The sequence below is a fragment of the Rhinoraja longicauda genome, chromosome 12, assembly GCF_053455715.1.
Source record: "Rhinoraja longicauda isolate Sanriku21f chromosome 12, sRhiLon1.1, whole genome shotgun sequence".
Taxonomy (NCBI): Eukaryota; Metazoa; Chordata; class Chondrichthyes; order Rajiformes; family Arhynchobatidae; genus Rhinoraja; species Rhinoraja longicauda.
This window is the reverse complement of record NC_135964.1, coordinates 51,618,935-51,633,170: the sequence shown is the minus strand read 5'-3', so window position 1 is coordinate 51,633,170 and position 14,236 is coordinate 51,618,935. Positions and strand designations below refer to the sequence as shown.

Below are 14,236 nucleotides of genomic sequence, written 5' to 3'. Positions count from 1 at the left end.
AGAATGATCAGCCATGATCACATTGAATGGTGGTGCTGGCTCAAAGGGTCGAATGGCCTACTCCTGCACCTATTGTCATTGACCTGCCTGATCCCGCTGAGTTACTCCAGCTTTTTGTGTCTGCGGTTTAAACCAACATCTGTGGTTCCTTAAAACATAGGTCTGAATCTTTATTTGCAGGAAGGAACTGCAGATGCCGGTTCAAACCGAAGATAGACACAAAAAGCTGGAGTAACTCAGCGGGTCAAACAGCATCTCTGGAGAAAAGGAATGGCCGACGTTTTGGATCGAGACCCTTCTCAAACAGAGAGTCGGGGGAAAGGGAAACGAGAGATATAGACGGTGATGTAGAGAGATGTAGAACAAATGAATGATATATACAAAAAAGTAACTGATACAGGAAACAGGTCATTGTTAGCTGTGTGTTTGGTGAGAACGAATACAGTCAATGAGACTCAATAAGATGACTTTGAAGCTAGTACGACTTGGGTGGGGAGGGATAGAGAGAGAGGGAATACTTCTATTTAGACAAATCAAGATTCATACTACTGGGTCGCAAGCTGCCAATATGAGATGTTGTTACACAATTTACATTTGGCCTCACTCTGACAATGGAGGAGACCTAGGACAGAAAGGTAAGAAAGGAAAATTGAAGTGTCTGCCAACCAGGAGATCAGGTAGATCCATAGGTAGGAAAGAAAACTGCAGATGCTGGTTTAAATTGAAGGTAGACACAAAATGCTGGAGTAACTCAGCGGGTCAGGCAGCATCTCTGGAGAGAAGGAATGGGTGACGTTTCGGGCCGAGACCCTTCTTCAGACTGACTCGCTGAAGAAGGGGGTCTCGACCGAAACGTCACCCATTCCTTCTCTCCAGAGATGCTGCCTGACCCGCTGAGTTACTCCAGCATTTTGTGTCTACCTTCGATTAGGTAGGTCGAGGCAGTCTGAGCGAAGGTGTTCTGCGGAACGATCGCCGAGCCCGCACTTTAGCCTTGTCTAGCCTTCATCCACTGGACATTTGCTTGCCTCTTCAGTCTTATTTCCACAAAGGGTAGCTTTCTGACCTTTAGAGCATTTCTGGATGTGTAATCCCAGTGTGTCTGCAAGCAGGAAGGGATTTAGCTGACAGCACTAGAGACAAAAAGATAAAGGAAGAGTTTAAAACCCAATCTGCTTTCAAACAGCATTTCTTTTTAAAATTTACAAAATTAACTATCTAGAATATAAAATCCATATAAAACAAAAACATTCCAAAACATAAAACATTCTGAGTGTCTACACATTCAATATAGTCTTTAGTCAGAAGGTGGTGAATCTGTGGAATTCATTGCCACAGAAGGCTGTGGAGGCCAAGTCAGTGGATATTTTTAGTAGGAAAGAACTGCAGATGCTGGTTTAAATCGGAGGTAGACACAAAATCGGGTCAGGCAGCATTTCTGGAGAGAAGGAATGGGTGACGTTTTGGGTTGAAACCTTCTTCAGACTGATCTTTAGTTTATTGTCACGTGTACCGAGATACAGTGAAAAGCTTTTGTGGCATAGGAGACCCGGGTTCCATCCCGACTACGGGTGCTGTCTGTACGGAGTTTGTACGATCTCCCCGTGACCTGTGTGGGTTTTCTCCGAGATCTTCGGTTTCTCCCACACTCCAAAGACGTACACGTTTGTAGGTTAATTGGCTTGGTAAATGTAAAAATTGTCCTTAGTAGGTGTAGGGTAGTGTTAGTGTGCGGGGTTCACTGGTCGGCGCGGACCCGGTGGGCCGAAGGGCCTGTTTCTGCACTGTATAACTAAACTAAAACTAAACACTAAATCCACACTCTGCTAAAGGTTTCAGAGAGCATTTTAAGGTGAAGGCGTTCATGCTCCTTCCTCTCTGACTTGCACCTGTCTCAATTACCCATAAATCGAAGTCAACACTACACTACATTGTTGGATAGAGAACATTGCCGCACAGGTGGGTAAAGGCAAGGGCAGCGCCTTTACCACCTCAGACAGCTGAGGAAATTCAGGAGTGTCTCTGAGGATCCTTCATTGCTTCTACTCTGGGGCTGTAGAGAGCATCCTGTCCGGCAACATTACAGTCTGGTTTGGGAACAGCTCTGCCCAGGACAGGAAGGCCCTGCAGAGAGTAGTGCGTTCGGCAGAACGCACCATGGGAACTACACTCGCCCCCCTGCAGGACCTATACATCAGGAGGTGCAGATCGAGAGCAAGCAAGATTATGAGGGACCCCTGCCACCCCAGCAACGGACTGTTCCAGCTGCTACGGTCAAGCAAGCGCCTCCGCTGTAACGCTGTGAAAACGGAGAGGATAAGACGGAGTTTCTTCCCACAGGCCATCAGGACTGTTAACTTTTATAACTCCAGGGACTAAATTTTGTCTTCTCTGTATTAACTTTCATTTATATGCTGTAACTGTAATTCTTTTTTTTTTGCACAATCCACAGGCATTGCCACTTTCATTTCACTGCACATCGTGTATGTGTATGTGACAAATAAACTTGACTTGACTTGACTTGATTTAAGAGGATGTTGCCAGGATTCGAGGGTTTGAACTACGGGGAGAGGAGGTTGAGTAAGCTGGGACTCTACTCACTGGCGCACAGGAGGACGAGGGGTGATCTTATAGAGGTGTACTAAATCATGAGAGGAATAGATCGGGTAGATGCCCAGTGTCTTTTGCCCAGAGTAGGGGAATCGAGAACCAGAGGGCATAGGCTTAAGGTGAAAGAGGAAAGATTTTATAGGAATCCGTGGGGTAACCTTTTCACGCATAGAGTGATGGGTGCATGGAACAAGCTGCCAGAGGAGGTAGTTGAGGCTGGGACTATCGCAACGTTTTAAGAAGCAATTAGACAGGTACATGGATAGGACAGGTTCGGAGGGATATGGGCCAAACGCAGGCAGGTGGGACAAGTGTAGATGGGACATGTTGGTCGGTGCGGGCAAGTTGGGCCGAATGGCCCGTTTCCACGCTGTATCACTTTGTGATTCTAAGCCTCTACACTTGTGGCATGAATGTCTTGTTACACTGGTCCATTAGAATGATCACATTAGCTGGATGGCAGGTTTTTATTGCAGACAATAACAAAGTCATCGTTCCACAGCCACACTGGGTGATTCTGCTTGTTCAACTCCAGTGCAATGCTGAATTACAGCTTTGGAGGTGGAGGAAATAACTCTGGTGGGACAGGCATCAATTCAAGGGATTTGCAAAAGCTGTATCACAGCCTTTGAGTGCAAATTAAAATCAATTTCTGTTAACACATTTCATATCTCCTATTTTGCTTGGGCATCTTGAATTGTCTAACTTCAAGTAACCCTTGCATCCCCTCTCTCTCCGTCCCTCTCCCACCCTAGTCGTCGTGCTAGTTTCGCTGTCGTCCTGTTGAGTTTCACTTTCTGTGTAGCTCGTTATCACCTGCGCCACAGCCAACAATGAACCATTGTGGGCTCCACCTTTCCTTGATCATCGTTGCTTTTTGCATATCTTCCATTCGTTTCTCCTAAGTGCCCGTCCATAGCTCTCAGTCTGACGAAGGGTCTCGACCCGAAACGTCACCGATTCCTTTTCTCCGGAGATGCTGCCTGACCCGCTGAGTTACTCCAGCCTTTTGTGTTTTCAGTTTAAACCGGCATCTGCAGTTCCTCCCTGCACATCAAGTCTTTGTTCTCTGCCTCCCGGAATTAGAATTACCCCGGTGAGGAATAAATGCACAGAACACAGAACAGCAGAGGAACAGACCCTTCAGCCAACAACATCCGTGTTATATATACAATGGACAATAGGTGCAGGAGTAGGCCATTCGGCCCTTCGAGCCAGCACTACCATTCAATGTGATCATGGCTGATCGTTCTCAATCAGTACCCTGTTCCTGCCTTCTCCCCATACCCCCTGACTCCGCTATCCTTAAGAGCTCTATCTAGCTCTCTCTTGAATGCATCCAGAGAATTGGCCTCCACTGCCTTCTGAGGCAGAGAATTCCACAGATTCACAACTCTCTGACTGAAAACATTTTTCCTCATCTCCGTTCTAAATGGCCTACCCCTTATTCTTAATCTTATACGTTTCGATAAGATCCCCTCTCATCCTTCTAAATTCCAGTGTATACAAGCCTAGTCGCTCCAGTCGTTCCACATATGACAGTCCCGCCATTCCGGGAATTAACCTAGTAAACCTTTCTTCACTGCCTGCTGTACCTGCATGCTTCCTTTCAGTGACTGATGCACTAGGACACCCAGATCTTAATACGCCCCTTTTTCCTAATTTGACACCGTGTTGAACAAGATGCCAAGGTAGAATAATCTCTGCCTGCACCTGCTCCCTCCATCCCCGGCATATCTATGTGCTCATAAGGTCATAAGGAATAGGAGTAGAAATAAGCAATTCGGCCCATCAGGTCTACTCCGACATTCAATCATGGCTGATCTATCTCTCCCTCCTAACCCCATTCTCCTGCCTTCTCACCATAACCCCTGACACCCGTACGAATCAAGAATCTATCTATCTTTGCCTTAAAAATATCCACTGACTTGGCCTCCACAGCCTTCTGTGGCAAAGAATTCTACAGATTCACCACCCTCTGACGAAAGAAATTTCTCCTCATCTCCTTCCTAAAAGAACATCCTTTAACTCTGAGGCTGTGACCTCCGGTCCTAGACTCTCCCACTAGTGGAAACATCCTCTCCACATCCACTCAATCCAAGCCTTTTACTATTCTCCATGTTTCAATGAGGTCCCCCCCTCAACCTTCTAAACTCCAGCGAGTACAGGCCCAGTGCCGACAAACGCTCATCACAGGTTAACCCACTCATCCCTGGGATCATTCTTGTAAACCTTCTCTGGACCTTCTCCAGAGTCAGCACATCCTTCCTCAGATATGGTGCCAATCCAAAAGTCTCTTAAAAGCTACTATCGTATCTGCCGCCACCCTCCAAGTTGAAAAAGTTTCCTCTCAGGCTCCTAGTAAATCTTTCCCCTCTCATCTTAAACCTATGTCCTATGATTCTTGATTCTCCTACTCTGTGCATCTACCCTATCTATCCCCCCACCTCTGTAAGGTCAGCTCTTCACCCTCTTGCGCTCCAGGTGGCACGGTGGCGCAGCGGTAGAGTTGCTGCCTCACAACGCCAGAGACCCGGGTTCCATCCTGACTACCGGTTCTGTCTGTACGGAGTTTGTACATTCTCCCCGTGACCTGCGTGGGTTTTCTCCAGGTGCTCCGGTTTCCTCCCACACTCCAAATATGTACAGGTTTATAGGCTTTGATTGTAGGTAAATTGTCCCAAGTGTGTGTGGAGTGTGCGGGGATTTTGGTTTCAGCGCTGATTCAGCAGGCCGAAGGACCTGTTTTCGCGCTGCATCTCTAAATTAATCTATTACTCCAAGGAATAAAGCCCTAGCCTGCCCAACCTCTCTCCGGAACTCAGGCCCAGGAGTCCTTGTGACCTGTGTCCAGGTTCCTGTGATCTTTCCCTAATAAGCTGCAGACCTTTGTCGCTCTTAAGATTTAACTCTGAGGGCTAACGGAATCAAGGGAAATGGGGAGAGGGCAGGAACGGGGTACTGATTGTGGATGATCAGCCATGACCAAGAACAGTACCTTCTTCCCGTGACCTGCGTGGGTTTTCTCCGAGATCTCCGGTTTCCTCCCACACTCCAAAGACGTACAGGTTTGTAGGTTAATTGACTGGGTAAATGTAAAAATTGTCCCTAGTGTGTGTAGGATAGTGTTAATGTGCGGGGATCGCTGGGCGGCGCGGACTTGGTGGGCCGAAGGGCCTGTTTCCGCGCTGTATCTCTAAATCTAAATCTAAAAAAAAATTACCATATTGAATGGCGGTGCTGGCTCGAAGGGCCGAGTGGCCTGCTCCTGCCCCTATTTTCTATGTTCCTATGCTCTTTGGGTGAACTTTTCCCTCTAATTTCCCTCTTTCTCTTCAGCGTCTGTGGTCGAAAGGCTGCCATTCTACGAAACGAGCAGCAAAATGTTTGATCATCAAAAATTAGCTGAGGAAACAATATTTCACTGAATGAGTGATTAGTCTATGGAAAGAGGCTATTATATTAATCAATACATTTTAAGATGGTTTATAATGGAATGAGAGATCAATACACTTGCTCTTGGTATTAAGGAACAAGGGATGTGTGGTTGGAATTAAGGTATTGGAACCAATATGGGTTGAGTTGTGGAGGAAAGTGGTAAATGATCAGCCTTGAATTCTCAGTACAAAGGTACAGTAAGCCAGGTGTGAGGAACTTGAAATAGAGAGACAAGAGACTGCAGATGTTGGAATCGAAGAAAACACAAAGTGCTGGAGGAACTCAGCAGGCCAGGCATCTGGAGGGAGAATGAATAGATGACGTTTCGGGTCTTTTACTTTAGTTTAGAGAAACAGCGCGGAAACAGGCCCTTCAGTCCATCGAGTTCAAGCCGACCCGCGAATCCCGTACACTAGCACTATCCCACACACACCAGGGACAAATTACAATTACACCAAGCCAATTAACCTGCAAACCTGCACTTCTTTGGAGTGTGGGAGGAAACCGGAGATCTCGGAGAAAACCCACGCAGGTCACGGGGAGAACGTACAAACTCCGTACAGACAGCACCCGTGGTCAGGATGGAACCCGGGTCTCCGGCGCTGTGAGGCAGCAGCGCTACCGCTGCGCCACCGTGCCTACTCACCTGCTGAGGCTCATCTTTTAAAGGAGCTTCCCCTCCCTCGACAAGCTCGATGATGAAGTGAGCGGCAAAGCGGGAGGTTTTTAGCACCATGGCCAGCTCTCCGTCAACCTCCACTGGTTTGTCCTTCTGCAAGAAACAAATGAGAATTACCACCGCAAACAAGGCCTTACAGTAACCGTGAAAGACCGCAAGTGATTTGCTGCCCAGTAAACCTATTCCTGTAACCCCATTCACAAGTGCCGATTCAAAATTGACTATTTGGCTAGGATGCAGGGGGAGGTTGGACAGGCTAGGATACAGGGAGGGGTTGGACAGGCTGTAGGGGGAGGTTGGACAGGCTATAGGGGAGGTTGGACAGGCTAGGTCTATAGGGAGAGATTGGACAGGCTAGGATGCAGGGGGAGGTTGGACAGGCTATAGGGAGAGGTTGGACAGGCTAGGATACAGGGAGGGGTTGGACAGGCTGTAGGGAGAGGTTGGACAGGCTAGGATACAGGGAGAGGTTGGACAGGCTAGGATACAGGGAGAGGTTGGACAGGCTAGGATACAGGGAGAGGTTGGACAGGCTAGAATACAGGGAGAGGTTGGACAGGCTGTAGGGGGAGGTTGGACAGGCTATAGGGGAGGTTGGACAGGCTAGGTCTATAGGGAGAGATTGGACAGGCTAGGATGCAGGGGGAGGTTGGACAAGCTACAGGGGGAGGTTGGACAGCTATAGGGGGAGGTTGGACAGGCAATAGGGAGAGGTTGGACAGGCTAGGATACAGAGAGAGGTTGGACAGGCTAGGACTATAGGGAGAGGTTGGACAGGCTATAGGGAGAGGTTGTGCAGGTGCAGGAGGCTGATGGGTCATCTTACAAAGGTGTATTAAACCGTGAGCAGAATAGATAGGGAGAATGCACAGAGTATTTTACTTTACGTAGGGGCATCGAGAACTCGAGGGGATAGGTTTAAGGTAAAAGGTGAAAGATTTGATTTGAGGAGCAAGTTATTCACACAGAGGTTGGTGGGTATACGGAACGAGCTGCAAGAGGAAATATTTGGGGCGGGTACCATAACTGCATTTAAAAGACATTTCGACAAGTACATGGATAGGAAAGGTTGAGAAGGGTATTGGCCAGTCTCGGGCAAATGGGACTAGCTTGGATGGTATGGATGAACTGGGTCGAAGGGCCTGTTTCCATGCTGTTCAACTGTGCTGTACAACTGTGCAACCGCAGGAGATGCAACACCTGTCCCTTTACCTCCCCCCGCGACACCATCCAAGGACCCAAACAGTCTTTCCAGGTGAGACAGAGGTTCACCTGCACCTCCTCCAACCTCATCTATTGTATCCGCTGTTCCAGGTGTCAACTTCTCGACATCGGCGAGACCAAACGCAGGCTCGGCGATCGTTTCACTCAACACCTTCGCTCAGTCCGCCTTAACCAACCTGATCTCCCGGTGGCTCAGCACTTCAACTCCCCCTCCCACTCCCAGTCTGACCTTTCTGTCATGGGCCTCCTCCAGTGTCATAGTGAGGCCCACCGCAAATTGGAGGAACAGCACCTCATATTTTGCTTGGGCAGCTTGCAGCCCAGCGGTATGAACATTGACTTCTCTAACTTTAGATAGTTCCTCTGTCCCTCTCTCTCCATCCCCTCCCTCTTCCCAGTTCTCCCACCAGTCTTCCTGTCTCCGACTACATCCTATCTTTGTCCCGCCCCCTCCGCTGACATCAGTCTGAAGAAGGGTCTCAACCCGAAACGTCGCCCATTCCTTCTCTCCCGAGATGCTGCCTGTCCCGCTGCGTTACTCCAGCATTTTGTGATACCTTCGATCTGAACCAGCACCTGCAGTTATTTCCCCACACAACTGTGCTCTAAACGTCGCTGGCACTTTGGGCCAACTTGCACCTGCCTGCCACCTGCTGGTCAGTTACAGAATTAGGAAAAAGGAGGGATGTAAGAAAATAACTGCAGATGCTGGTACAAATCGAAGGTATTTATTCACAAAATGCTGGAGTAACTCAGCAGGAACAGGCAGCATCTCAGGAGAGAAGGAACGGGCGACGTTTCAGGTCGAGACCCTTCTTCAGTCTGAAGTGGGTCAGGCAGCGACTCTGGAGAACATGGATAGGTGACGCTTGAGATTGGTAGATTCTTGATTAGCACGGGCGTCAGGGGTTATGGGGAGAAGGCAGGAGAATGGGGTTAGGTGGGAGAGATAGATCAGCCAATGATTGAATGGCGGAGTAGACTTGATGGGCCGAATGGCCTAATTTCCCCTCCTATCCCTTACGACCTTATGAATGGTGAGAAAAGGTAAATAATGTGTTGACCAGTGGGAAGAGAAAATGTTTCAGGTTTGACAAATAGGTCTTTGAGCTGAAACATTAGCTCTGTTTCTCTCCCCACAGATGTGGAGAGACCTGTTGAGTATTTACAATATTTGTTTTTATTTCAGGTGTTCAGCAACTCTTTGATAACCCGAGTTCCTTTGGTCCGCTGGCGGCTGACTTGAACTTTCTTAAACATAGATACATAGAAAATAGGTGCAGAAGGAGGCCATTTGGCCCTTTGAGCCAGCACTGCCATTCATTGTGATCATGGCTGATCATCCACAATCAGTAACCCGTGCCTGCCTTCTCCACATATCCCTTGATTCCACTAGCCGCAAGAGCTCTATCTAACTCTCTTTTAAATTCATCCAGTGAATTGGCCTCCACTGCCTTCTGTGGCAGAGAATTCCACAGATTCACAACTCAATGGGTGAAAAGGTTTCTTGTCACCTCAGTTTTAAATGGTCTCCCCTTTATTCTTAGACTGTGTGTCCCCTGGTTCTGGGACTCCCCCAACATTGGGAACATTTTTCCCTGCATCTAGATTGTCCAGTCATTTTATAATTTTTATACATCTCTATAAGATCCCCCTCTCATCCTTCTAAACTCCAGTGAATACAAGCCCAGCTTTTCCAATCTTACTTTGAAAGAGTGAGCAGAATCGAAGCGCAGGTCTAGCGGGTGGTCGTCGACGGTCCCCTTGTACGTGACTAGACCTCTCCCCTCGTTCCTCACTGCGGGCAGCTTGAAGAAGCGGTAAGTTCCAGAAGCATAGCGCACATTTCCTGGGGACAAGAAAACTCCTAGAGCATCCTTGTGTAAGCAGATGAAAAGCGGTCGATCGCCAGGGAACTGGGCAAGGGGTCGCGGTGCACCAGCAATGAACAGAAGAGAATAAAAGACAGAAAGTAGGAAAAAGAAACTGCAGATGCTGGTGAAAATCGAAGGTAGACACACAATGCTGGAGTAACTCAGCAGGTCAGGCAGCATCTCGGGAGAGAAGGAATGGGTGACGTTTCGGGTCGAGACCCTTCCTCGGACTGAAGAAAGAATTTAGAAGGATGAGAGGGGATCTTATCGAAACATATAAGATTATAAAGGGGTTGGACACGTTAGAGGCAGGAAACATGTTCCCAATGTTGGGGGAATCCAGAACCGGGGCCACAGTTTAAGAATAAGGGGTAGGCCATTTAGAACGGAGATGAGAAAAAACTTTTTCAGTCAGAGAGTTGTAAATCTGTGGAATTCTCTGCCTCAGAAGGCAGTGGAGGCCAATTCTCTGAATGCATTCAAGAGCGAGCTAGATAGAGCTCTTAAGAATAGAGGAGTCAGGGGGTATGGGGAGAGGGCAGGAACGGGGTACTGATTGAGAATGATCAGCCATGATCACATTGTATGGTGGTGCTGGCTCGAAGGGCCGAATGGCCTCCTCCTGTCTATTGTCTATTGTCTCGACCCGAAACGTCACGCTTTCCTAGCCTCCTGAGATTGACCCGCTGAATTAGACCGAAGGTCGACACAAAAAGCTGGAGTAACTCAGCGGGTCAGGCAGCGTCTCGGAAGAGAAGGAATGGGTGACGTTTCGGGTCGAGACCCTTCTTCAGTCTGAAGAAGGAATTTATTCTTCAATCTGAAGACATATCTTGGCCCCAAAACGTCACTCATTTCTTCTCTCCAGAGATGCTGCCTGTCCCACTGAGTTACTCCAGCTTTTTGTGTCCATCAAGAGAAGTGGGAAATGAGTTATAGAAAGTAATAGAGGGGTGAGATTGCAATGGAGAGTAATAAATAGCTTGAATACAGTCGAGGAATCAGATTGAAAGTAATAAATGGTTGGAAGTAATACAAAATAACCGAGGAATAAGATTGAAAGTAATAAATGACTGGAAGTTATACAAAGTAGCTGAGGAATGAGATTGAAAGTAAAAAATGACTGGAAGTAATAATACAAAGTAATCGAGGAATGAGATTGAAAGTAATAAATGGCTGGAAGAAATACAAAGTAATCGAGGAATGAGATTGAAAGTAATAAATGACTGGAAGTAATACAAAGTAACTGAGGAATGAGATTGAAAGTAATAAATGACTGGAAGTAACACAAAGTAATCAAGGAATGAGATTGAAAGTAATAAATGAGGGTAGGGGAGGAGTAGGGGAAAGTTGTGGTGAGCATTTGTGACTGGAGGAAAAAAACTGCAGATGCTGGTATAAATCGAAGGTGGACACAAAATGCTGGAGTAACTCAGCGGGTCAGGCAGCATCTCGGGAGAGAAGGAATGGGTGACGTTTCGGGGTTGAGACCCTTCTTCAGGCTGATGTCAGGGGAGGGGGCTGGTCCCCCGAGATGCAGCACAGAATGCCACAGGAGATCCTTCTTCCCTGTGGCTATCGAACTGTACAACTCCCCCCCCCTCCTCCCCTCCAAGACCCACCTCCCGCGCATCCAACTCCGCCCCCAGGACGGAGCCAGCGTTCCTGATGAGTTTGTTAATCCCACTGGCGTCCACGGCCTTTGCCCTGCTGCCCCAGCACACGGCAGCGAAGAAGATGGCACTGGCCACCACCAATTGGTAGAACATCTGCAGCATCCCACTGCAGACGTTGAAGGAGCGGAACCTTCTCAAAAGGTACAGCCGGCTCTGTCCCTTCTTGTACAGGGCCTCAGCCTTACCTGGACCAGTCCAGTTTACTGTCCAGGTAAACGCCAAGGTATTTGTACTCCCTGGTAAACTGCACATCGAAACTATTGATGGAGACAGAGGACATAGAAACATAGAAAATAGGTGCAGGAGGAGGCCATTTGGCCCTTCGAGCCAGCACCACCATTCATTGTGATCATGACTGATCATCCACAATCAGTAACTAACCCGTGCCTGCCTTCTCCCCATATCTCTTGATTCCACTAGCCCCTAGAGCTCTATCTAACTCTCTTTTAAATTCATCCAGTGATTTGGCCTCCACTGCCTTCTGTGGCAGAGAATTCCACAAATTCACAACTCCCTGGGTGATAAAGTTTCTTCTCACCTCAGTTTTAAATGGCCTCCCCTTTATTCTTAGACTGTGACCCCCCTGGTTCTGGACTCCCCCAACATTGGGAACATTTGTACATAGAAGCATAGAAAATAGGTGCAGGAGGAGGCCATTTGGCCCTTCGAGCCAGCACGACCATTCATTGTGATCAAGGCTGATTGTCCACAATCAGTAACCCGTGCCTGCCTTCTCCCCATATCCATTGTTTCCACTACCCCTTAGAGCTCTATCTAACTCTCTTTTAAATTCATACAGTGAATTGGCCTCCACTGCCTTCTGTGGCAGAGAATTCCACAGATTCACAACTCTCTGGGTGAAAAAGTTTTTCCTCATCTCAGTTTTAAAGAATGACACAGTTATTGTTGGACTATGGGTGACGAAATCTCGTCCAAAAGACTTGTTTTTTTGGATGACAAATAAAGGTGATTCTGAATTCCGATTCTAAAGGCACATTCCTTGTATATGCACATACTTGGCCAATAAACGTATTCTCACCTCAGTTTTAAATGGCCTCCCCTTTATTCTTAGACTGTGTGCCCCCCCCCCCCCCTGGTTCTGGCCTCCCCCATCATTTGGAACATCTAACTCATCCAGTCCTTTTATAATTTTATATGCCTCTATAAGATCCCCCTCTCATCCTTCTGAACTCCAGTGAATACAAGCCCTGGGGTGTAACAGGGTGAGAACGAGTTGTTCTGGGAGTCAAGACACGGGAAAGGCACAGAGTTATATTTACCGGTTTGTTTGAGGAGTTCCGGCTTCTGGATGTTGATGTGGCTGGCAGTGACCAGGTAAGGCGTGCTGAATCCAACAGACTTCACCAGCCTGATTAAATCCTTCCAAAACAGGGCTCCTGCCAGCCCCTCCCCTTCCACAGGCAGATACAAAAGGATGCATTTGATTAGAACCTTTCACAACATTCAGGTACACCGACCAGCCAAAACATTATGCCCACCTGCCTAATATGCTGTTGGTCCTCCGTGTGCAGCCCCATACGCAGCAGGGTGCGATGCACTGTGTATTGTGACACATTCCTCCCGTGACCACCATTAACATTTTCTGTGACTTGTGCCACCGTCGACCTTCTGTCGGTTCGGACCAGACGGGATAGCTTTTGTTGCCCTCGCGCATCGATGAGCCTTGGGCGCCCAACACCCTGTCTGTTGCCGGTTTGTAGTTTGTCCCTCCTCGGACCACTGTCGGTCGGTACTCACCACTGCTGACCGGGAGCACCCCACAAGCCTTGCCGTTTCAGAGATGCTCCGACCCAGTCGTCTGGCCATAACAATTTGGGCCTTGTCTAAGTCGCTCAGGTCTTTACTCCTGCCCATTTCTCCTGCATCCAACACGTCAACTTCAAGAACTGACTGTTCACTTGCTGCCTAATATATCCCACCCCTTGACAGGTGCCATTGTAACGAGATAATCAGTTATTCACTTCGCCTGTCAGTGGTCTTAATGTTTTGGCTGATCGGTGTACATCTTGTGGCACTTACAGCTAATAAGACAGCTCTCTGATGCAATATAAGGTCATGTGATAGAAGAAGAATTAGGCCATTCGGCCCATCAAGTCTACTCCACCATTTAATCATGACTGATCTACTCTCCTAACCCCATTCTCCTGCCTTCTCCCCGTAACCCCTGACACCCATACTAATCAAGAATCTATCTGACTTGGCCTCCATAGCCTTCTGTGGCAAAGAATTCCACCACCCTCTGACTCAAGAAATTCCTCCTTCCCAAAAGAAGTCTGTACGGAGTTTGTACATTCTCCCCGTGACCTGCGTGGGTTTTCTCTAGGTGCTCTGGTTTCCTCCCACACTCCAGGCTTGGAGGTTAATCCGTTCGGTAAAATTGTGAAATGTCCCTCGTGTGTGTAGGACAGTGTTAGTGTATTGGGTCAGCATGGACTCAATGGGCTGAAGGGCCTGTTCCCATGCTGTATCACCAAAGCCTAACGTCTAAACTGTCAGAGATAAAGTATATTAAAGATAACTATGCATAAAGTAGCTTGTGTTTGCAGTGTGTGTGTGTGTGGAGTTCACATCACGACCAGCTTAGTTTACTAGCTTTGGTAGGTTGGTTTATCCATCATGGAAACGGGCCCTTTGGCCCACCGAGTCCACGCCGACCATCGTTCACCCTTTTGCACTCTATGTTCTATGTTATCCCAAAGATGTCCGAGGGTGTC

General features: G+C 47.9%; 1 protein-coding gene across 1 annotated transcript in view; it reads right to left on the bottom strand.

The window, feature by feature from the left end:
* Nucleotides 1-907: 907 nt before the first annotated feature.
* Nucleotides 908-14,236, bottom strand: part of LOC144598607 (arsenite methyltransferase) — a 31,474-nt gene continuing 18,145 nt past the window's right edge. Inside the window, exons 7-10 of the mRNA XM_078408805.1 lie at nucleotides 12,782-12,913; nucleotides 9,658-9,800; nucleotides 6,695-6,820; nucleotides 908-1,133 (exon numbers count right to left, since the gene is read on the bottom strand). Coding sequence (XP_078264931.1) covers nucleotides 999-1,133; nucleotides 6,695-6,820; nucleotides 9,658-9,800; nucleotides 12,782-12,913 — 536 coding nt within the window. The 3' untranslated portion in view covers nucleotides 908-998. The remainder of the gene's footprint in view (nucleotides 1,134-6,694; nucleotides 6,821-9,657; nucleotides 9,801-12,781; nucleotides 12,914-14,236) is intronic.